Source organism: Pelmatolapia mariae, linkage group LG3_W (assembly GCF_036321145.2).
Source record: "Pelmatolapia mariae isolate MD_Pm_ZW linkage group LG3_W, Pm_UMD_F_2, whole genome shotgun sequence".
Classification (NCBI taxonomy): Eukaryota; Metazoa; Chordata; class Actinopteri; order Cichliformes; family Cichlidae; genus Pelmatolapia; species Pelmatolapia mariae.
The window spans coordinates 34,827,096-34,851,713 of record NC_086229.1 but is presented as its reverse complement, the minus strand read 5'-3'; the positions used below and the strand labels follow the sequence as shown (position 1 = coordinate 34,851,713).

The window sequence follows — 24,618 nt, the reverse complement described above, 5'->3', positions numbered from 1 at the left end:
GTGAGGAAGAGGAGGAGGAAGAGCCAGCAGCAGCTGACAGATGGAGAGAATAGACAGACTGTTCCCTGTTTGTGAAGGACTGCTAGAAAAGTTTAACATAACTAATTGTCTGTCCTGAATCAGTCTTATTAGGTAATGTTCAAATAATGTTATCATTCCAGTGTTTTCAGTGTGGGAGAATGTACTCAGGGCCTTCAAGTTACACACTATGAAAGGCAGCAACAAGTTTCATATTCAGAAACCTAAAGTATGTATCAGCAGCAGAATGGAGCTAAAAATAAATGTTTGTTTCAGTTCTATGAAGCTTTGAGTATTTTGGATTAGTAGTACTGCTGTGTTTGTTGCATCATATTGCTGTAATTGTTTATATGCTTTATATATTCTGAGCTAAGTTGATCTATAGTGTTACATCATATTCTAAAAGGATGTTATGTGTTTGTATACTTTCTGCCCAGTTTGACTCATTTAGCAGAAGTCAGCAGTTATGACATGGTCTGATTTTCTCACCCAATAAAGGAATATTTCATATATCAGTCTACTCTTCATTCTATCAGAAACAGTTATCACAGCTTGTACATTTTCCTTTTTACACAAATATGTAAGCATTGAACCAAATGTAATATATATGTATGTATATATACATATATATATATATATATATATATATATATATATATATATATATATATATATATATATATATACAGAAATGAAGCCCAACTATCATGTTTTACAGTCCTGTGGTCTCAACTAATCAAAGTGATGTCATGACAAAAATGAATGACCAACAGAACATTTTTTTCTTCATTTCTGTCAAACAAAGCTGTATGAAAAGTTTCTCGCGGTTAGTATCATAGTTGCTAGGCAACAACGCGACAAAGGCTAGACCTTCCCATTTCACAAGCCTCTCACTTCCACACTTTCCGTACTTGTAGTATGCACCATATGTAGTACGCATAGTGTGCATACTTCAAGCATGCATACCCTGAATTGACTATGTGCACGAGAAAATGCTAACTTCCTGGTTTGGGGCCGGATGTGGGGTTGTACATTTCCGGTAGCTTTACTTTGCGGTAAATCGCTACTGCAAAGATATACTCCAAAATCATGTACAAAACTCGAAAACGGAAAGATTGCGTTAAGTTCCAAAGAGCAGAAGGTGGGAACACTCACCACTGTTGTGTCACAAAAAAATCTAATGATACGTTTAACCCCTTAAGCCCCACACCCCCGATACCGGGGCAAAAAGGAGGAGATTACGTTTAATTGGTTATAACGCGGGTTGAGAAATATAAGTCCAGACATGTGTGGTATCCACAGAAACCTCAGAATCTCAGCTAAAATGTAATATAAACCATTTCTACAACCACCAAACACACCGAAAATAAGCCGCGATTAAACAAGCAGTTTCGTAAATGCGCAGAAGTCCGCTAAACAAACAAAACCGAACCAGAAATTATTCAGACTTCATGTAACCGGTTATAGACAGGCTGGTTAGCTCCCAGAGCTATCACTGACTCCACACACCACCACGATCGGACCAAAATTCACTGAATTAGCCGCAAAAGAAGACCACAAAAACACACAGCGGCGCAAATGCGCTAAGACAGAAATTGGCTTACCGTCCCGATTTCCTCCATTATTTTCGCCGGTAGCCGGTAACCACGTGATTGACGTTTAAAGAGTTTAGATCGATCGGTTGTTTGCATCACTCAACACAAGCAGAACTGCATCACTGCAGCATAAGACACATCGTCCACAATCAGAAGCACATCTCTGTATAGTGACTGGTCTTATGATTTAAACAGGCAAATGTTCAGCATTCAAACTACAGATGAACAACAGTCACAGATGTTTCCCGTTATGTCCACACCTACACAGCATGTTAACATACCGTGACAAAAGCCACCCAAAAAATGAACGATTGCTGGTGAGGGTTTCTATACATTAGTATGTATGAAGGGTGTGTTGTGACTTACCTTCAAAATTACAGTGGTCCCTCGTTATAACGTGGTTCAGATTTCACCTCGCTGTTTTGCGGATTTTTTAGTGCATGTTTTCATGCTTATTTTTATGTCACATTGTGTCCTGCGTCCTGATCGCTGCAGACGATCTCCTCCGTGACGTCTCTCCTGTACAGTACAGAATCGCTGCATCGATTGCTAGCAGTGTGACTCTGAAGTGCAGTACTGGATGTCCACGATGTCCATGCATCAAAAAATAAAATTGGCTACTGGATTTCACCTATCGCTGGTTATTTTTAGAACATAACACCCGCAATAAACGAGGGACAGCTAAGAAATATAACATTTGAATCGCTTTTCTCTTTTGCTCTGAGGCGTGGGGGAAAATATCGACAAGTCCATGAACATCATTTACAGATATATTGCGTAAATGCCCAAGACATCTATAGAAATGTAAATCGCCGCTTGATTCATTCATTTGCTTAACTTATTTTGGACCGTAAACAAGGCGCGAATAGGACACCGGAAACAAAGCTCCCCACAGGAGTTTTTGCACCGGAAGTAGCATATGCTAAAGTGCACATAGTCAATTGGGACACAGCCCCTGAATTGGGATACAGGCTGTGTCCGAATTCAGGGGAAGGATGCTCATAAGGACACTACCTACCTACGACACAAGGTAGTGTCCTTAGATGGACGCGAAGTCAGGAAGTGAGCGGCTGTGGACAGCCCCCCTTTTTTTCTCCATAGAAACTTTATTGAACAAACAATAACTATCCAACATAACATACGGGCTGTGGACAGCCTCCTAGCCTTCAACTCCGCCCTTACTTGCGTGTTTTTTCCGGTTACTAGCGCCATAGCGCGAAAACTTTAATATGGCCCCAGAAATGTTGCTCCGTTGTTTGGACAATTTTATTTCTCTAGGAGCTAGAAAAACCTTATCGTTGTCGGCCGCACATTTTGTACCTTAACTGTGGTAAGGTACAAAACCATATCCAGGTAAAATAATTTCCTTTAATCTACACGCATTTAGGAATTACTTAGCTAATTACACGGATAATTGAATTATTGCCGTTGTTATTATTGTTGTTCAAGTATCTTTATAACTCTGGTTATAATGTAGCTACAATTGGTATACAGTGGGGCAAAAAAGTATTTAGTCAGCCACCGATTGTACAAGCCCCCCCACCTAAAATGATGACAGAGGCCAGTAATTTCCACCAGAGGTACACGTCAACTGTGAGAGACAGAATGTGAAAAAAAAATCCATGAATACACATGGTAGGATTTGTAAAGAATGTATTCGTAAATCAGGGTGGCAAATAAGTATTTGGTCAATAACAAAAATACAACTCAATACTTTGTAACATAACCTTTGTTGGCAATAACAGAGGCCAAACGTTTACTATAGGTCTTTACCAGGTTTGCACACACAGTAGCTGGTATTTTGGCCCATTCCTCCATGCAGATCTTCTCCAGAGCAGTGATGTTTTGGGGCTGTCGCCGAGCAACACGGACTTTCAACTCCCGCCACAGATTTTCTATGGGGTTGAGGTCTGGAGACTGGCTAGGCCACTCCAGGACTTTCAAATGCTTCTTACGGAGCCACTCCTTTGTTGCCCGGGCGGTGTGTTTTGGATCATTGTCATGTTGGAAGACCCAGCCGCGTTTCATCTTCAAAGTTCTCACTGATGGAAGGAGGTTTTGGCTCAAAATCTCACGATACATGGCCCCATTCATTCTGTCCTTAACACGGATCAGTCGTCCTGTCCCCTTGGCAGAAAAACAGCCCCATAGCATGATGTTTCCACCCCCATGCTTCACAGTAGGTATGGTGTTCTTGGGATGCAACTCAGTATTCTTCGTCCTCCAAACACGAAGAGTTGAGTTTATACCAAAAAGTTCTACTTTGGTTTCATCTGACCACATGACATTCTCCCAATCCTCTGCTGTATCATCCATGTGCTCTCTGGCAAACTTCAGACGGGCCTGGACATGCACTGGCTTCAGTAGCGGAACACGTCTGGCACTGCGGGATCTGATTCCCTGCCGTTTTAGTGTGTTACTGATGGTGACCTTTGTTACTTTGGTCCCAGCTCTCTGCAGGTCATTCACCAGGTCCCCCTGTGTGGTTCTGGGATCTTTGCTCACCGTTCTCATGATCATTTTGACCCCACGGGATGAGATCTTGCGTGGAGCCCCAGATCGTGGGAGATTATCAGTGGTCTTGTAAGTCTTCCATTTTCTGATGATTGCTCCCACAGTTGATTTTTTCACACCAAGCTGCTTGCCTATTGTAGATTCACTCTTCCCAGCCTGGTGCAGGTCTACAATACTTTTCCTGGTGTCCTTCGAGAGCTCTTTGGTCTTGGCCATGGCGGAGTTTGGAGTCTGACTGTTTGAGGCTGTGGACAGGTGTCTTTTATACAGATGATGAGTTCGAACAGGTGCCATTCATACAGGTAACGAGTGGGGGACAGAAAAGCATCTTACAGAAGACGTTACAGGTCTGTGGGAGCCAGGGATTTTCCATTTTTGAGGTGACCAAATACTTATTTGCCACCCTGATTTACGGATAAATTCTTTACAAATCCTACCATGTGTATTCATGGATTTTTTTTCACATTCTGTCTCTCACAGTTGACGTGTACCTCTGGTGCAAATTACTGGCCTCTGTCATCATTTTAGGTGGGGGCACTTGCACAATCGGTGGCTGACTAAATACTTTTTTGCCCCACTGTATCTGTTGCGCTGTCTGCTGTCCTCTTGACCAGATTACTCTTAAAAAATAAATTTCTAATGTCAACAAGATTGTTTGTGAACTGGATAAATAAAGCATATATAAAAGTCGCTGCTAAAAGCTGATTGCAGCTTCTACCTGTTACAGGAATGTTGCTGGTGGCTCAAGGTCACTTGATATAATTAATGAGGGATACATTTGACAAATGTTTCATGTATTATAGACCAACAAGTTATTTATAGCAGGTTAAATACAAGCAATCAGTTTAGGGTAAAAACCGGAAATCATTTTTTGGCAGACGATCATTTTTTGGCACAACATCGGTCATTCTTGCACATGTACTGTATCATATAAAATATATAAACTAAATATTTTTGAAACTTATAGAATCTAATCTTTTGTTTGCTTGTTTTTTTTACATAGCACTTTATCAAACTGCTGTCTGCTACAGTGTTACAAGTATTATACTAATAATATAGCCATCCACCATCTCCTTCTTGCAGATTTCTGAAAACATCTTAGTGGTGTGGCAGCCACGAGTGAGCCAGCCCTGCAAACCCTGTGGATTGACGATGCAGTGGACAGTGGGAGGAAGCATCCTAAAGCTCTCTTTGCAGACCACCCTGTGTGATTCTCCACTTGCCAATCAGAAAGACAAACCGCAGGTCTCAGTTGCAGACTCCGGCAGATTCAGTAACACTGCCAGAGACTTCCTGTAATCTATTACAGTTGTTAAAGAAACAGTCCAGGAACAGGTCACTCAGGTTAATCCTGTGTGAACAACTGAAAATATTGTTTTTCCATCTTTACATACTGTGTATGTGAAATATTCTTGTTTAATTGTTATTGTTATTTACTTTATTGCTATCAAATAAATATCCAAGTTATATTGTTCAAAGTTAGCGTTACATTCATACGTGTTACAAATGCCTGTAAATCAAATTGAGTTCAGTGACAATTACTGTTTGTTTGAATCAATTTATTAACAACATAAAACATTTAAACTAATGCAACACATATAACAATGTAACAAATATATTCAAATAAATAAATTTCCCAATACATAACTCATTTGGGAACTAATCTTTCTAGCAGTGAAAACAGTCTGTCCATCCTCTCCCTGCTCTCCTCTCCTCAGCCTCTCTTTGCTGCCTCATGTCCTCTCTAAGGTCTAGCAGCTCATCATCCCTGTCTCTTTTCCTCTTTCTCCCTGTCGTATGTGGCTGAGCCGCTTCGTCATCGCTGTCGTTTTGATCACCCACTGCTGTGCTTGGCCCTGGAGTGTCCTCAGGGAGAGAGGACATTAGGACAAGAGGCTTAATGGAAGGCGTCTGTCCTATCACCTCATCCATGAGGGCAAACCAGGGCCAAGTAGCAGCAGTGGGCTTCCCACTGACCCCCTCTCCTGAGCCTGGATACTTGCAATCCTAAAGGCAGAGGAAATCAAAAATGACAGCAGGCAAATAAAAACACCACAACAACTCTTAGTAATTGCACATTTATTAACTTGTGTTCCTAAGAATTATCTTCTTGATAACACACATACGTACTTTGTATTCTTTAAAGTTATCTCATGTCTTCTGGCCTGCAAGGGGGTGACTTTCCCCTGCAGGCCCATCTTCTCCAGAATTGTCCTGATCACACGCAACAAATAAGAGAAGAAAGGAAACCATGGCAACTAAGTTAATCCCTAAACCCAAAGGTTTTCACAGCAGCACACCAGAGGAACACTGTGTGGACATCACAGGTTCTGTACAGCAGCGGTCCGTGAGTCGTTCGGTACCGGGCCACGAGAGTTAAGGCTCCGCTGTGAAATTTATGGTTTTCAGGGTTTTATCGTTAACTCTGTTTCCCTGAGTCTTTCCTGTGTTGTAGTTGTGTGTCTTATTTTGAAAGAAATATTTACACGTTACCATAGCGACCAGAGAGCATTAAGCAGCAGAGAGGAGGATGTTACTCTCAATATTGGCGCATTTTCAGGAGTATGCTGCTAATAAAATTACACAATCACACAGGATTTGATCAACTGGTCTCTGAATGCAATTGACACCCCTTCTCAACGAGAAGTCTGGGCTTGGGTGAGCCTGAGTGCTGAAGATTTCTACCTACTCGGAACCATGATAACAGGGTTCTTGCTGATCGGAGCTGGCTTGGCCCTGGCTTATCGAAGAATTAAGGAAGCGGAACCAGCTGTTCAAACCCCCACAAGGCTGCCCGCTGGGATTGAAACGACGGGACGAGGCGTGAGTTTCTCGAAATGGGCTCATTGAGTGCAGCACGGATAAGATCTTGGAGAAGCTTACGGCTGCCGTGAATACTCAGAACAAGACCTCTGAGTGCAAACTGGATTACATCTGGAGGGGCTCGCTCGAAATAACACCTTTGAGCGCAAATTGGATCACATCTTGGGAAGCGCACTGCGGTCATGAGTTCTCAGAACCTGCTCTTTGACCACAAGAATGACAACATCACGGAACGTAAGTTTGGATAACATCATAGGAAGCTCACGGCTCTCCAACGGGAGATTGAGAGACCAGTGTCGTTAGAACAGCTTTGAAATTCATATGAGTTGTTCACATTAAAGTTAAAACCACCATCTTGATGTGGCTATCCCTTCGGCGCCAGCTGCGGTCTCAAGGCTGGAGCTGAACAACAACACCCTGATAACGGTCACCCTGTTGTGACTGTTCTTCCCATTCTATGCAAGGCCACCTGGGTTGGCTGGAAGACTGTTTACTTAGCCTGGCAGGGCGAAGGACACTGTCTCAGCTGAACTCTGGACACATACACACACATGCACACAGACATATACACATGCAGATTTACACTCATCCCCCTCCCCCCTCCAAACGCCTTCGACGCTTATTCCCCTCCGATGCTGACGGTGGATCAAGGAGACCAGCGCATAGGCTGCAGGCCCGGATGTACTGTCTACATCGGCTGTCTCTCACCCTTTACTCACCCCTGTTGCTTGTCATGTGTTTCTTTGGTGTATTAAGAGTTTTTTTCATGTGCTATGTGCAGAGGTGTTTTTTTCTGTTCTCAAACCGATCTCCCTGTTGGAGCTCAGTCTGGGGGGAGTTATTTTTTCTCCTTATCTTTCCTCATGTGGTGTATTTTCCATTGTTATACCTCTCTGACCTGTCTTCCCCATGTGATGTTTTTGTGTAATGTATGTATGGTCGGAGGGTAAGATGGCGCCGCCATTGCGTGCAATAGGCTGGCAGCCTTATGAAATTTCCCCTTGTGGGACTAATAAAGGTATATCAAATCAAATCAAATCAAATCAAATCAGTACAGTCACGTTTATTATTTTATTTACAAAATACCACAGTTTTTGTCTTGGTCGGATCATTTTATGTGGTTGTATTCATCCGTGATACCTTAAAGGCCGCTCCGTGTCTGACATAAACCGGTCTGTGGCACAAAAAAGGTTGGGGGCCGCTGCTGTACAGCATGAGGGTTAATAGGACCGTACTCACATGAATATGATGTGTAAAATGATTTATTCTTGTACATCCACGCCATAGCGGCCCAATTCTTCACCCCAGTGAAGACGTGATCGTTTTGTCCTCGTTTTAATAAATTAAGCCATTTGGTCTTTGTTACCCATAACATATCAACAATTCGAAAAAATCAAAATTAGCTGTATGTAAGCGGCATTACATGAAAAATCGCGGGACAAGTGTCATGATCCTGGGTCTATGACCCAGCGTTTTGAGTTTATTGTTATTATTTTTCCAGTTTCTCCTGTTTTGTAATTGTTCTTAGGGCTTGAGTTGTTTCTTTCATCCCTACCTGTGCCTCTCCTCTGTGTTCTGTCGTGTCCCCAGTTGGTGGTGTAAAACAGTCTGTGTGTTTCCTGTTTTACTTTGTAGGTTTGTGTCTCGTTATGTCCATTAGTTCCAGCTGTGTCCCTTCCTGATTACCTGTTGTGTGTATTTATACTGCGTCTCTGCTTGTGCTCCTCGTTGCGTCGTCTGTGTGTCTCCGTGAACCTTCCGTGTATTCAACTTTATTCCGTGTTTCTCTGTGTCTCTCTGCTCCTCGCTCCATGTCCTCCTTTTTGTATTAGTTTTCCAAGTTTAGGTTTTTGTTCGGTCCTGCCCACACCTTGGTTTTTGTGCACTGTAAATAAACCCACTTGCATCTCCACCACTGTCTGCTTTTGGATCCTCCCTTCTCACCTCCACACGACTTCCAGCCGAGTTGTGACAACAAGCTGGTTTACGGTTATTTTAAAGAAAAGAAACATGTCTATGCAGATGCCCAAAGCTTAACAACACTACCGCTACAGCAATTTAACTTTTGTACAACCAGATTTTCATATACTTACATTTGAAAGTGTTTTCCTCTCCTGCTTCAACCACCATCCTTATCAGAAACAAATCTCCTCTATGACCCGCAATGAATCCTGGGATATAGTAGGACATGAAGGATACATCGGACCATCCTTAAAATTTGGGGAAAAGTAGAACACATTTGTCGCCACATTTTGAGTGCTCTTTGAATTCGGACACCCTTCGTTGCGTCGCCGTGACGTCATTGCTTCCAAATATGGCATTGAAGCATCCTTCCTCTGAATTCGGACACAGCCACAGCCTTTGAATTCAGACAGTCCTCGTTGCGTCGCTGTGACGTCATTGCCTCCAAATATGGCATTTTAAGCATCCTTCCCCTGAATTCGGACACAGCCACAGCCTCTGAAAACTGGCTGTGGCGGGATACTTCCGGGTTCGACTCCTGCTGTGGCTGTAAGCTTATTGCGTGTAGAACGGCGTTGGAAAACAAAGAGTTTTCTCCCCTAAATCCGTCTATAAAATTGTATCACCTCAGCGGTAAGGGTCCTTAACATCTACCAATAACAATCTTTTAGTTGTCAGTAACCAGTCGATCATTTTCGCAATTAAAAAATGACTTTGTTCGGCGGCATTCCCACCGCGAGCAGAACTCCGGTTCAAAAACCGCTGTTTTTGAACACTTTCATTTACTTAAGTACTTTAATGGCTTACTTTGAAACAAAGAGCAATTGAATGATTATTGTTATGTGTTGCCTTGAATTCGGCTATGCTGTCTGTTAGACAGTTGTTTTTCTTTATTGTTGTTTTTGTATTTGTTTGTAGTGAACGCTACTGGAATATATAGATTAAGCTACGTAGCCAAGATGGTTAATAATTTAACTGATGTACATTTGTGATTGATGAAGATGATTCGCATTGTTTCATAGACTTGCAGAAAAATGTATTTGTTTACCGGTAAACTGAATTGAACTTGATGTGCTAATGAACATTTTTCTGACCTACAGGTCAGTTTTTTTTTCTTTGAATTGATCTTCTTCATATTGAAGTGGTGAGCCGGTAGGAGCATTCTTTGTTTTCCCCTCTTTTCCCCCACATTGCAGTCTTTGGATTACGGACATATTTCCCCACTGTATGAAGCTGGACCCTCAGGAGGAATACCTTAAAAGTGAACTTTTCTTTTGGTACAAGATATTGCAGTCTTTGGTCTCGTCATTCACACCATCTAGGCTCCATAAAGAACTATTTCTTCTGCACGTAAGCCAGCAGGGCTCGCAAAATTTCAAAATCCCTGGTAGCCCTTCGGGCAGGCACTCTTCAGTTTTTGGTAGCCCAAAATAAATTTAAGTAGCCCGAATTAAAAAAAAAAAAAAAAAAAAAGAGGACAATTTTTTGATTGATGTTTTGTTTTCTTTACAATATTATACTTTAATGTATAATATTGTAAAGGAAACAAAACATCAATCTAAAAATATTTAAAACACAAATTACAACAATTTCAAACATCAACTCAAATATTTGGTTCTAATTGAACAGAAATTTCTATGAACTTGCAAGAACTGTGTACAACATGAATCAGTCTGTGTCAGATCCTGAATTTGAAATTTCCACTGAAATCACGGGTAAGAGGCAAGTGGAACCAAGATCTAGGACATTTGCTTTTTGAAGTTTGGCAAAATTTAGCAGTCTTTGCAATGGTAGTTCACTCTTTGCAACATAGTAAGCTATTCTAAACAGATTTTTCAGGACTTCTTGTTATGCTTGGTTTACTTTTAGTATGCTTTTTGCAATTGGTGTTTGTTCTGGGAAAGATACTGCAGACTGAGCAATAATGCATTTCTTGCATTTCTCATGGATTCCGATGGGGTCTTTCTTAAAATGACTGGTCCCAGTAACAAAGGCGCTTGTCGACTCAGAAATTGAGGGAAACTCACAACCCACCCGGCAGAACATTATGTTATTTAGCTCGTCATCTTCCAGCCACATAAATTCTTTTGTCCATGAAACCAAAAAAGCTGCTTTCTTTTGCCCTCATTGTCTGATTTGTCATAACTTTTCCATTTTGTGGTAGGCTTTTCTTTGGCTGCCTCTTCAGCCTGACCTCTCTTGTTTGGCTCTGCAGAACTAAAATACCTGCCTAAAGCCATCTGCTCTTACACACATACTTACATAACGATCAGCAATTCTCTGCGCAATCAACCTCTATCACATGTTTAAGCTTGCTACAGGAGATTTCACTTGTCATGTCTGATAGTAAGCTAACGATTGATAAGACGATGTCAGAGGAATTGGTGCGCAATTAATCTGTGACTTACAAATTAGTGCTGCGGCTCTCTACACACAGTTCGCGCAGTCGCAAAGTGAAAGTGAAAGCAAAAAACAAGCGCAAATTCAAACGCGATTTCAATGTGTCACATATTGACAGTGGCTCATCGATGCCGATGACATAATTACTCAGCTACAATTGTGAAAGAAAGCAAAAGCATTGACATATCTTTCATTCCTATGATAGCCCGACAGGCAGGGCTGAGATGGATTTTGGTAGCCCGACTGGAAAAATCGCTAGCCCCGGGAGGTCGGGCTAGCGATTGTGTGAGCCCTGGTCAATAAACTCACCCATTGCAATAAAACTAGCCCTTAAATAACTTTGCGTTACAATAACTAAGGGAGGATTCAGGGTCACCTGGTCCAGCCCTAACTATATGCTTTAGCAAAAAGGAAAGTTTTAAGCCTAATCTTGAAAGTAGAGATAGGGTCTGTCTCCTGAATCCAAACTGGAAGCTGGTTCCACAGAAGAGGGGCCTGAAAACTGAAGGCTCTCCCTCCCATTCTATTTTTAAATACTCTGGGAACAACAAGTGGGTGATAAGATAAGATGGGGCCTGATTATTTAAGACCTTGTATGTGAGGAGCAGGATTTTGAAACAGAATTGGTACTAGCACTGAACCCTGTGGAACACTGAACATAATGAACTTTATTGTGTGAAGAGAACTTTCCATTTAGCTGAACAAATTGGAGTCTGTTAGACAGGCATGATACAAACCACTGAAAGGCAGTAGCTGTAATACCTACAACATGCTCTAATCGCTTTAATAGAATATTATGGTTGACAGTATCAAACACTGAACTGAGGTCTAGCAGCCCAGATTACCTTTAGTGACTGAGTGGTCTAAGGAGCTTGCAAAGAAAAGCGTCTGGACTTCTTTAAGTTGCTTGAAGACGTTTCACCTCTCATCCGAGAAGCTTCATCAGTTCTAAGGGTCAAAGAAGAAGTCCAGACGCTTTTCTTTCCAAGCTCCTTAGACTACAATGACCTGGATGAATGAGAACCTTCACAGACATATTTAGTGACTGAGTGTTTGGGAGTGCTAATGAGGCAACGCCAGGTCTGAGGCAGCGGGCAGGCTCATGGAGTCAGCGTCTCTCACTGGAGGAGCCTGACCTTGGAGGGTTTAAATATACGTCTTTATTTTGATATCAATAAAAATCCTCACAAAGCAGCATACATCAGCAGCATCAAATCAATGCTGCAGTGTTTGATTGCAAAGGTTATATAGAAGGAACACATCAGCTTGAGGGACTCTTATGTCCAAATGTTTGGGAGCAGATACTCTTTTGCTTTGCAACAGAGATGTGAATGAGTGATGTGCTTTGCAAAAGAGTATCTGCCCGCTGCCTCAGACCTTCTGGCTTTGCCCACAGTGTTAGTGACATGTCACTTTAACCTGCTGCTAACTAAAACAACACTCTCATGCCTATGATTCAAAGGTAGCGTTGGTTCCTGTGCTGCTGCTGCTGTGCTCCTGGATGATGCACATGTGGATCTGAATGCTTCTCAAACTAAAGCATTGCTCAGTTTGGATCACAGTTCAGTCACTAGTCAGAGAAATTCTTGTTGTGGTGACACGTCTTCATAACTTTGAACAGGAAATGATGCTTTGAAGGAAACACAGAATGGATTAGCCTCCACAAAAGAAATAGCAGCAGACTGAGGATCTTGTTAGAGGAAGAAGATGACATCAGAGCTGTACGTATTGATCTATATTGAAGTTCATGTTTCTTGATTGGATCAGTTTTAAAAGCAGATGTTACAGAATGACACAAAAATGAGAGATGCTGAATGCCTTTAATATTTTATACACTGAGTGCTGATGGATATCCACATATTCAGCATTTACATTAAGAAAGAGAAATATATGGATTAATTTTAATGAGCTCAGACTTGTTGAAAATGCAGAGGAGCTGGTTGTGAACTGAGCTTCAGAGAAACACAACATACTGTTATTCACTGTGAAGCTTTGAGTGGAAAAAGACAGAAAAATAACATGTGGATCCTGGAATAATGGGAGCTTCCATCTTTAAAGGACTGAAGAGGAAGAAGTTTACAAGGAATCTTTTAGAAGAGTTTCAAACATCAACTGATTGAATCCATGAACCTGAAAACGTGTTTGTGAGTGAAAGAGACAGACATGTACAGACTGAACTATCTGTTCAATTGTCAGAGTGTTTCTCTAACAGGAGACCCTCTTTATACTCAGCACAGGGACACTGAGGAACCAAAAGACCAGACTCTAAACCCAGGATAAAGAGTTTGAGTGAATGTGGTGTTGAAGGTGTGGAGGTGGATCAGAGTGTCAGAGGAGACTCTGTAGAAAGACAGAGTGCCAGCAGGACAGTCCACATACACTGCTGCTCTGTTAGAGACAGAGGAGGAGGAGGAGATGGAGATGGATGTTAGTCTATTATTGTGACAGACAGATTGAGGAGCATCACTATAGCACCACAGACTCCAGGACTGATCATTGTGTCCAAACCAACAGTCATCTCTGCCTCCTTTCCTTCTGATTCTTCTGTAACTCACTGATATATAAACGTTTCCTCTCCACTCGACCTCCCAGTAACAGCGACCAGTCAGACCATTTCTACACAGCAGCTGAGGCCAAACATCAAATCTGTCTGGATGATCAGGATATGACTGAACCTCCTCCACACGTGTCACCTTCCTGTTGTTGTCAGACAGTTGGAGGTTTGTGTGTACTGTGTTTGTGTCGATTGTGAGTTGACAGGAATCTGATGGAGAGAAGAAACACGAATGAATGATGAAGATGGTTGAATGTGTGATGCTTTGTTTTCATGAATCCCATTAAAAACACACTTACACTTCCTCAGACCTGGTCTCAACCATCGGACTCCAGCAGGCTCCACCCTGAAAGGAGGAGGGGGTTCAGAGCAGCACAGTCAGCATGCACACATGGACATTACATGGCTCTCATACACACACTGTTACACACTGAGGATGGCTCACAGCATGGCTCCACTGTTTCAGGCATTCAAATAAAAAAATAAAATAAAAAAATCTACATTTATTTATAAGCGCATTTACAAACAACACAGGTTGAGCCAAAGCACTGTACATATTAGAGATAGAATAGTAAACATACACAGTAATTACTATAAAAGACTCGTCATAATTGAAAGCTAGAGAGTACAAATGTGTTTCCAACCGGGTTTTAAAAATGTCGAGTGTTGGTGAAGACCTAGTGTGAAGGGCGACTGTTCCAGAGTTTGGCTGCAGCGATCGCAAAAGTTTGCTCACCTCTGTTTTTACGTCTAGTTCTGGAGTGAGTGAGAAGCAACATGACAACAAGGTCTTGGTTTTTGCAATCGCAGCTAATGCTAACTTGATGTGAATTAGCATTATCGGCTAATGCTTATAATGTTTTCCCTTGCTTTATAATAATGTGGGCAGCTAATGCTAAGTAAGCCGCCTTTAGCGGCTACGTCTAATGTAAGGTAAACAATCATTAGCACATAATGCTCATATCATTTCCTTTGCTTTATAACAATGTGAGGTACATATGTGAAGTAGGCTATTACCATTATTACCTAATGCTAATTTGAGGTGAATTAGCATTATCTGATAATGCTAACACTGTTTTCCCTTACGTTTTAACATGAGAGTAGCTAATGCTAATACCATTTTCCCTTGTTTTATAATGCTAATACCATATTTCCTTGCTTTATAACAATGTGAACAGCTAAGGCGAAGTAGGCTGCCATTACTAGCTAATGCTAATTTGATGTGAATTAGCATTATGCAATAATGCTAACACTGGTAAGTAAGTAAGTAAGTAAGTAAAGTTTATTTATTAAGCGCTTTTCATAGACAGGTAGTCACAAAGCGCTGCACACACAGATTAAAATAAACAGTACGATAAATACCAAAATGCACAATATACACAATATAGAGTTTAAATGTAAATTAAAAAAGTATAAAAATGTAAAAAGCATTGGTCAACAGAAAGCTTGTTTAAACAGTAAAGTTTTTAACTGTTTTTTAAAGGATTCCACAGAGCCAACCAAACGTAGTTGTAGAGGTAGACTGTTCCACAGCCTTGGTGCCACAGCCTGAAAGGCTCTGTCCCCTTTCGTCTTCAGTCGTGTTCTGGGAGCAACCAACAAACTCTGAGTCTGTGAGCGGAGACGGCGAGCAGCAGTGTATTTTGTGAGAAGCTTGGATAAATAATCTGGGGCTTGGCCATTTAGTGCTCTGTATGTTAAAACAATAATTTTAAAACGAATTGTGAAATCTATTGGGAGCCAATGTAAAGAACATAAAATAGGAGTGATGTGAGCTCGCTTGCTAGAGCGAGTTAGTAGTCTGGCTGCTGCGTTTTGTATAGCTTGGAGGCGAGAAAGAGATGATTTTTCCAAGCTGGTAAACAGGGAATTACAATAATCTAAACGCGATGACAGAAATGCATGGACAATTTTTTCCAGTTCAGCTAAGGAGACCATATGTCACAGTTTAGAAATATTCCTTAAATGAAAGAAACAGGAACGAGACAGAGATTTTACGTGTGAGTCAAGGCCCAAAGAAGAGTCAAATATTACTCCAAGATTTCGAATATTTGGCTTAGCAGAAGAACAGAAAGGGGCAAGAACCTGACTGATTTTAGAATATAGATCAGGAGGAGCTATGATCATGGTCTCTGTCTTGTTCATGTTTAAAACAAGGTAATTGTTAGAAAGCCAATCAGAGATTTGAGTTTAAGCCTGGCCTATCCACCTGATGAGGCTTAAAGGACATATACAGCTGAATGTCATTGGCATAGAAATGATAAGAAAGGTCACTAAGAGACTGAATAATGCCAGCTAAAGGAAGCATATAAAAAGAAAATAACAATGGACCCAAAACTGAACCCTGTGGAACCCCGCAGGTTAGGGCATGCAACGATGTGAGGAGCGGCTAATTCTAAGTAGGCTACTTTGCTCTGCTCAGGATTTTTTTGACCACGATCTATTCTGACAAACTCCACATTCTGAGCTGAATAGACAATAAATGTGTTCTTAAGTACATATTTTTCTGTTATTGTTCTCAAACCACAAAATGAGAATGAAATATTGATTTTAACACAGCCCATTAGCAGCATTAGCTTATCAGAGTTTCCAGTATTTACACTTCCATTTCCAAATGTTAGCTGCTCCTGTCTGCCTCTTTGTCTCACACACAGACTAAAATGATTCACAGCCTTGTTTCATCCTTCTGTCAGTGTTACTGACTGTCACTGTGACTGTGGACATACAGCATGGGAAACATACACATTGCTGACACATTATTAGGTACACAGTGGCCACTATCTCAGGTTAGGCCTGAAACTCTGATTGTGGGTGACTCTGCCGTAAAGGATGTACAAAGGATGTGCGGTAAGAACACTAAAGTCCTCTGCTTTCCTAAGGATATGGTCAACAACCTGAAGGAGAGAATTCTTCAAATTGCAGATGAATATCCAACTGTGACAAACATTGTTCTGCATACAGGGTCAAACGATGTGTCCAAACAACAGTCGGAGATTCTGAAACAGGACTTTACTGGATTATTAAATACTGTAAACTCTCTGAATGCAGCTGTATTCATCAGTGGGCCTGTACCGCCCGTCAGAGGAGGAGACGAGAGATTCAGCAGATTGTTTGCACTGAATAAATGGCCCATATCAGCATGTACTGACCACTCAGTGCATTTTATCAACAACTTTAATATTTTCTGGGAATGCAGGCATCTGTTAAAAGCAAATGGATTTAATTTTAACAAGTTAGGGGTGAAACTGTTCACCTCCAACTTGTTTTATTCCATATGTCATCCATCTGTGCTTGGTGCCAAGGCTGAGATAAACGAGGAGTTATCTCATAAAGAGGAACAAACAGTACTCTGAGAACAGACAAAGCCCAGCAGAAACCTTGAGGAGGAGCTTCATCTGGCCCCACCCGGGAAGAGCCTCAGAAAGGAGAGACATCTGAGGCAAGAAGAGGGGTCCCTATTCGCCTCCAACTCTCTCAACAACACCAACGACCAGGACCAGGGACCACGACCTTCCCCAGTCCCCCAAACCCCTGACAGGCCATCACCCTCCTCCCCCTCCCTTTCTCCCTCCTCCCCACACCTGAAATTCACTGAGGAGATGATGGAGCGGGTCAATGCTGGGCTCAGATCTACCCCCTGGCCCAATCCCTTTTTGTCCCCCATTAACCCCCCACCAGAGCAGCCAAAGGTTCGCCATCGAGCCCCGCCCTCAACAGAGCAATTGAAGTTACATTGCGCAGCCTCTCCCACCTTAGTTCCTCCTTACCACCTTCATGCTCTGTCTCCGCAGTCTGATGTGTGATGTGTGGAGGGTCCAGGCTGTGAGGATTATGGCAGTGGTGACTTTTCCCAGGAGAAGCTGGGACCCTGTTTACTAGAAGGTTTTAAAATTTCTGTACTTTTAAGTGACAGAAGAAGACATGTGGCCTGGTCAAAACACAGAGAGCTGCACTCTAAAAGATCTTTAAATATAGTAAACATAGCTTGTGTGCCACAGACTGCTCCCAAACACGAGGGGGCAAATAATACCTCTAAAACACTTAAGTTGGCTTTATTAAACATTAGATCTTTAGCTGGGAAAACATTTTTAATTAATGATTTAATCACCGAGCACAGCCTTGATTTTATGTTTTTAACTGAAACTTGGTTGGACCAAAGTAACAGTGGAGCTGTTCTCATTGAGACGACCCCTCCTAACTACAGTTTTATCAGTGAGGCCAGGGTGAGCAGGAGAGGAGGAGGGGTTGCCATCTTATTTAATGAATCATTTCAATGTAAGCAGCTATCTCCTGGAAGTTTTCAGTCTTTTGAATATGTGGCTTTACAGCTGAATGTTTACAGGCCTCCCAAATACTGCATAGACTTTTTTAATGACCTCAGTGAACTGCTGTCTGTGATCTGTGTTGATTTCGACTGTGTAATTATTGTTGGGGATTTTAACATCCATGTGGACAACCCTCAGGACAAAGGGACTAAAGACCTGAGCAACACTCTGGGCAACTTTGGGCTGACTCAGCATGTAACAGAGGCCACACATAATAGAGGACACACTCTTGACCTACTGATCTCCAAGGGCCTGAGCATTTCAATGGTTACTGTGTCTGATGTGGGCCTGTCTGATCATTACTGTGTTTTCTTTGAAAGTAAAATTTCAGCTCACACAAATATATCAACAGCAGTGATCACAAAACGGTGTATAACTGAACACAGTAGTGAGATCTTTAACCAGGTCTTCCCATTAACACCTGACCTGTCCAGAGGTTCAGTCAATGAGCTCGTCACTAGCTTCAATGCTAATATGTTAAATGTAAAGGACACTATTGTTCCCATTAAGGTGAAGGTTATCTCTGGAAGGAAGAAGTCTCCATGGAGAAACTCCACACTGGTGAAAAATGAAAAAAGAGAGTGTAGGAAAGCTGAGCGCAGATGGAGAAAAACAGACCTCCAGGTTTATTGTGACATCTATAAAGAGAAACTTCAAATGATAATTTACAACTGAGGAGTGCGAGGAGGTCCTACTTCTCTGACATCATCACTAAAAACAGTCATAACACTCGGGTCTTATTTTCTACAGTTGACAGGCTAACAAACCCTCCTGTGTCAGTGGCAGCTGAATTTCATTCGAACATGGCCTGCAATGACTTTGCCAAATTCTTCACAGAAAAAATCCAAAAGATTAGACAAGCAATTGGTACATCAACAGCAGATCCAGGATATGTACTATGTCCACCGAAAAACTGTTTAAACACCATCAAACAGTTTCACCCTATTAACAGCAAAGACCTGGAGGACATCTTAGGTCAACTGAACTCCTCCTCTTGCTGTTTAGATGTCCTGCCAACAAGTTTTTTCAAAAAGGTCTCAAAGACTTTGGAGTCAGACCTGTTACAGATCGTAAACTTTTCTTTAATGTCAGGTGTGTTTCCAGAATAACTAAAAACTGCTGTAATAAAACCTATACTGAAAAAGGACAATCTTGACAAGACACAAATGAACAACTACAGGCCGATCTCAAACCTCCCATTTTTAAGTGAGATCATTGAAAAAGCAGTTTCTCAACAGCTCAATTACCTCTTAAAAAAGAACTGCTATGATGCCTTCCAGTCAGGTTTTAAACAGAACCACAGCACTGAGACTGCTCTGACCAAAGTGTTTAATGACATATGTCTGAACACAGACAGTGGAACAATGTCAGTCTTAGTTTTACTGGATCTCAGTTGTGAGATTATTATAATATCTTATGCTTATGTTATACCCCTAATTATAGATTGCAGTTTTAGTCTGCATTATTCTCCTGAATTAGAAGAAGGTGATAACTATTACATTTGTTAAATTGATTTGCATTGTTCGATACTGTTGAATGTGTAACACTGTTTCTTGACATTTCATACTGCTAAATCATGAAGAGAATGTTGGGTGCAGAAGGCCTTGTTGTTCTGATAGTAGAAGAGACAGACCACATTCCATACCACCACCTTGTTGGGAACAGAAAAACAAGGAGCCGAGGTCATAACTTAGGCGCCGTGTGAGAGAAAGAATGTGAATGTTTAGGCTTTTACGACTAGGTGGGGGCCACTAGAGGCTATAAGAGCTTAAGTAACCCTCCACCAGTTTGAGACTTGCTGTGACCCTCTTCATGCATGTCTCCCCATCATGATGGCTTGTGCTCATAAGTGTTGAATTGTATGGAAATAAATAATTGTTGACTGAGCATTTATACACTGAGTATTGTCCTTCCTTCAGCCCAAAGGTTAAAAGAATTGGGAGATTTTAACACAGTGCAGCATTTGATACAGTTGACCACAACATATTACTCAAACGACTGGAGAACTGGGCAGGTATTTCAGGAACTGTACTAAACTGGTTCAAAACATACTTAGAAAACAGGAAATACTTTGTATCGATAAGTAACTTCACATCTGAGCAGACAAGTATCACATGTGGAGTTCCCCAAGGTTCCGTCTTGGGACCCCTTCTGTTCAACATTTACATGCTCCCACTGGCACAGATTATAAAGAACAACAAAATAAACTATCATAGCTACGCAGATGACACACAAATATATATCACAATGTCACCAGGAGACCGAGGCCCTGTACAGGCTAAGTAATGACTGGTTGTGCCACAATTTTCTCCAGCTAAACAAAAACAAAACTGAAGTAATAGTCTTTGGAGCCAAAGAAAAACGATTACAGGTCACCAGAGAACTTCAAGCTATACACCTAAAAACCACAAACCAGGCGAGAAATTTGGGTGTAGTGATGGATGCAGACCTAAACTTAGAAAAACACATTAAGACAATAACAAAATCAGCTTACTATCACCTCAAGAATATTTCAAGGATAAAAGATCTGATGTCTCAACAGGACCTGGAAAAACTACTCCATGCATTCATCTTCAGTAGGCTTGATTACTGTAACAGCATCTTTACAGGTCTACCTAAAAAATCAGTCAGACAACTACAGCTCATTCAGAACTCTGCTGCTCGAGTCCTCACTAAGACCAAAAAAGTGGTCTCTGAGGTCTTTACACTGGCTGCCTGTCTGTCAGAGGATAGACTTTAAAGTTCTGATGCTGGTCTATAAAGCTCTGAATGGTTTAGGACCAAAATACATCAGTGACCTCCTGACCCAGTATGAACCTTCCAGATCCGTCAGGTCATCTGGATCCAGTTTTTTATCAGTTCCCAGAGTCAGAACCAGACACGGAGAAGCTGCATTCAGCTTTTATGCTCCTTATATCTGGAACAAACTCCCAGAAAGCCTCAGATCAGCTGAAACACTCAGTTTATTTAAATCCAGGTTGAAGAATCACCTGTTCTCAGCTGCTTTTGAATAAAGCACCAAATCCACACTTAAGTTTAAATTTCAAAACCTACTTTTTAACTACTGATTTTATCTACTGTTTTGTTTGTTTGTTTGTTTGTTTGTTTGTTTGTTTGTTTTAATCAATTTTAAATCATGCTTTTTATTTGTTTTTGTTTTTAATGTCTCTGTAAAGCACTTTGAATCACCTTGTTGTTGAATTGTGCTATATAAATAAACTTGCCTTGCCTTACACCTGTGACCTAATAAAGTGTATCTAAAGTTACAAAATGTTGTCTCTGTCCAAATATTTATGGACCTAACTGTAGGTCTACTTTTAATGAAACTCTCAACATGACTTATCAGTTATCATTAATGTTCCTGCAAACAGACTCCTTGGAGACCCCCTACATAAATATCCATGTACCATCCAGCTAGACTAGTGTGTCTTTCCCTCAAAATATTCCTGCATTTGTGATTGTTCATGTCTCATCTGCAGGAAACAAACAGGAAGTGAGTGAAAGACACAGGAAATGTTTCCAGCTCTTCCTCCTCTATCAGACATTCTCTCCATACCTGAGAGTGTCCAGTCTCCAGCCTGGATCCTTCAGTCCAGCCGACAGCAGCTTCATTCCTGAAGCACCTGGATGATTGTAGCTCAGGTCCAGCTCTCTCAGATGGGAGGGGTTGGAGCTCAGAGCTGAGGCCAGAGAAGTACAGCCTTCCTCTGTGATCAGACAGCCTGACAGACTGCAGACACACAAAACAACAATCCATCTGTCAACAATCATTTTCTGTTTGTCACATACAATAGCATCTATACATTTACATCCATTCAATGTAACTTTATTTATAAGGGGCAATTCCCAACAGAAAACAACAGTCATATCAAGCTGTTTAACAGTGTAAGGTAACAGCCTCCAATATTAGAGAGAAAGCCCCAACCATCAGACAATCCACTGTGAGCAGCACTTGGTGATGGTGGGAAGGAAGAACTCCCTTTGACACAAAGATCCTCCCAGTGAAAACAGGCTCCAGGAGGAGCATCTACCATGACTGGTTGCAGGGTGAGGGGAAAGAGAAGAGATGAGCTCAGAGAGACAAGAACAAAACACAAACTAAGGAGAGAGAAGACAAAAGTTAAGGACATGCAGTAGTGACATAATAAAGCATCAGGAGTGAAAATAGGGGAGTGGAGAAGAAAGCAGAGCATCATGGGAAGTCCACCAACAGCCTGAGCCTATAGCGGCATATCTAAGGGATGGTTCAGGGTCACCTGATCCAGCTCTAACTATAAGCTTTATCAAAAAGGAAAGTTTGAAGCTCATCTTCAAAGTAGAGAGGGTGTCTGTCTTTTGAACTCAAACTGGGAGCTGCTTCCACACCAAGTCCAATATAGCCAGGCTGAGTCGTTAGATTAGTCCAAAGTAAAGTCAGAAAGTCATTATTTGTGTCACATTTTAGTGCAAATGTAGAAAAACTATCCAAAAGTTATTTCTAAATCTGATATTAAACAGTTTAAATGGTGAATAAAGCTGTAAAGAAAACAGAAAGAGTCAATAAAAGGCTCTTTAGAGGGTCACCAGTTTAAATCTCAGACAATTAAACTGGTGATTGTCCTTCTCTGCTCCATTTCCTGGGTGATGTGGGTGAAAGTTACACAGATTATGGGGATAAGAGGCCTTTAGGCCTGACTGAGTTCATCCTACCTCCATCCTTTCCTCACCACTAAATCAGCATTAGCTCAGAGTAGGTTAGTTAGATAATCAAAGTCATTTAGTTAGTTTTTGTAATTTTTACCATTTGATTTTGCTCCTGCTGGATTTCTTTAATACAATTTCCTGGAGCCCAACGCTCCCAGTACCGGGGGCAAAAGGGAGGAGATCCCGTTTAATCAGTTGTAACACATGGTCAGAAATATAAGTCCCGACATGTGTGGTATCCAAAGAAATCTCAGCTAAAATTGAATAGAAACCATTTCTACAACCACCAAACACAACGAAAACAAGCCACGATTAAAAGAGCAGTTACGTAAATGCGCAAAAGTCCGCTAAACAAACAAAACCAAACCAGAAATTCTCCAGACTTCATGTAACTGGCTAAAGAAAGGCTAGCTAGCTTCCAGAGCGATCACCGATTCCAAACACCAAGTTTCACCATACTCTGATGAAAATTCACTGAAAGAGTCCCAAAAGAAGACCACAAAAACACACAGCGGCGCAAAAGCGCTAAGACAGAAACTGGCTTACCGTCCCGATTTCCTCCGTTATTTTTGCCAGTACCCAAAAGCATTGTGATTATCACCAGCTACCACAGCTAACTAGTGAATCAGAGCCACATCCGTCAACAACCACCATTATAGGCCCAGCTTTCGGTAAATTAAACGTCTTTGTAAGCTAATCCGTAACTATCGTCCTTAGCTAGCTAGCTAGCTAAGATGAGCACTCGGCAATCAGGGAAACTTGTTTTGTAAAGTTCGTTTAGCTAACCTGTGCAGGTGAATGAATTTACCATGACTAAAGAAATCAAGAGAAACTCCCCGGGCTGCTCAGTCACTAATTACTGTTACTGTACTTTTAAACTGTAAAAGCAACAGGCTGCACTCTGCTTCAGCTCCTGTGTAGAGCTGATTATTAAATATGTGCAAACAACAGCATGTTTTCAGTCTCTTGCCACATCTGTAATGACAGTAACACCATTTTTTTAAAAGCTTGTACTTCAGTAACTCCTCGTTAATCAGTAACTATGGATTAAAGTACTATACAGTAATACTGAAAAAATGTAAGAGAAGAACTTCATATCCTGGGTGTGCGAGGACAGTGAAGGATCAGCTTTATTTCAATTTTGAGGGATAAAATTTATATTTGAGTTTGTGATGGTTCTGTTCTCTATGTGATTACAGGAGCTGCCCTCAGATTTAGACCTCAGCAGTGAGAGCAGACAGATCATCCAACATGTTCACATGTTAACTGCAAAATGAACTGATGAAAACAGTGCAAAGGTTAAAGTACCACACGTGCTGTAGTGAAAGCTGCAGCTTTATTGATAAAGTTAAAGACAAAAGGTCAAAAGGATTAATCACCCGTGTAACTGTGTCACAATATATCAGCATTAACAGGACCTCAGTTTGGTGTTTCAGCAAGCTGCTGATCTCAGACCTGCACAGCTTCTGTTTTAAACACTTGATGTACTCAGCTGCATGAAAAGCATATGAGATTTTCTCTGACACAATTAAATAAAACCCGATGAAGGTCAAAGGTCGTCACTTGTATGTTGAACTACAAACAGGTTTTTGCAGATAGTGTGTTATTTACCATAAAGTAATTCAGAGTTATTCATCCCAGAGTAACCAGAGAGGATCATATATTTTTAAATATATAACTTTCTACAGGACTGAATATAATATCTTTATGTAAAAGTTCGGAGCCTCTGGGGAGTATCCGAGTA

General features: G+C 41.3%; 2 protein-coding genes and 1 long non-coding RNA gene across 3 annotated transcripts in view; 1 reads left to right on the top strand and 2 right to left on the bottom strand.

Moving 5' to 3' along the window:
* LOC134622284 (NACHT, LRR and PYD domains-containing protein 12-like) overlaps positions 1–24,618 on the top strand; it is a 1,346,881-nt gene that overhangs the window by 746,291 nt on the left and 575,972 nt on the right. The window lies entirely within an intron of this gene.
* LOC134624399 (uncharacterized) overlaps positions 1–24,618 on the bottom strand; it is a 342,378-nt gene that overhangs the window by 80,753 nt on the left and 237,007 nt on the right. The window contains exon 21 of the mRNA XM_065470000.1: positions 21,748–21,921. Within this exon, the coding sequence (XP_065326072.1) occupies positions 21,748–21,921 (174 nt within the window). The remainder of the gene's footprint in view (positions 1–21,747; positions 21,922–24,618) is intronic.
* LOC134624430 (uncharacterized) lies at positions 6,030–9,065 on the bottom strand. Its single transcript, XR_010093537.1, has 3 exons — positions 9,044–9,065; positions 6,258–6,341; positions 6,030–6,134 (listed from the first exon to the last, which is right to left on the bottom strand). It is a non-coding gene; the product is annotated as an uncharacterized LOC134624430 (long non-coding RNA).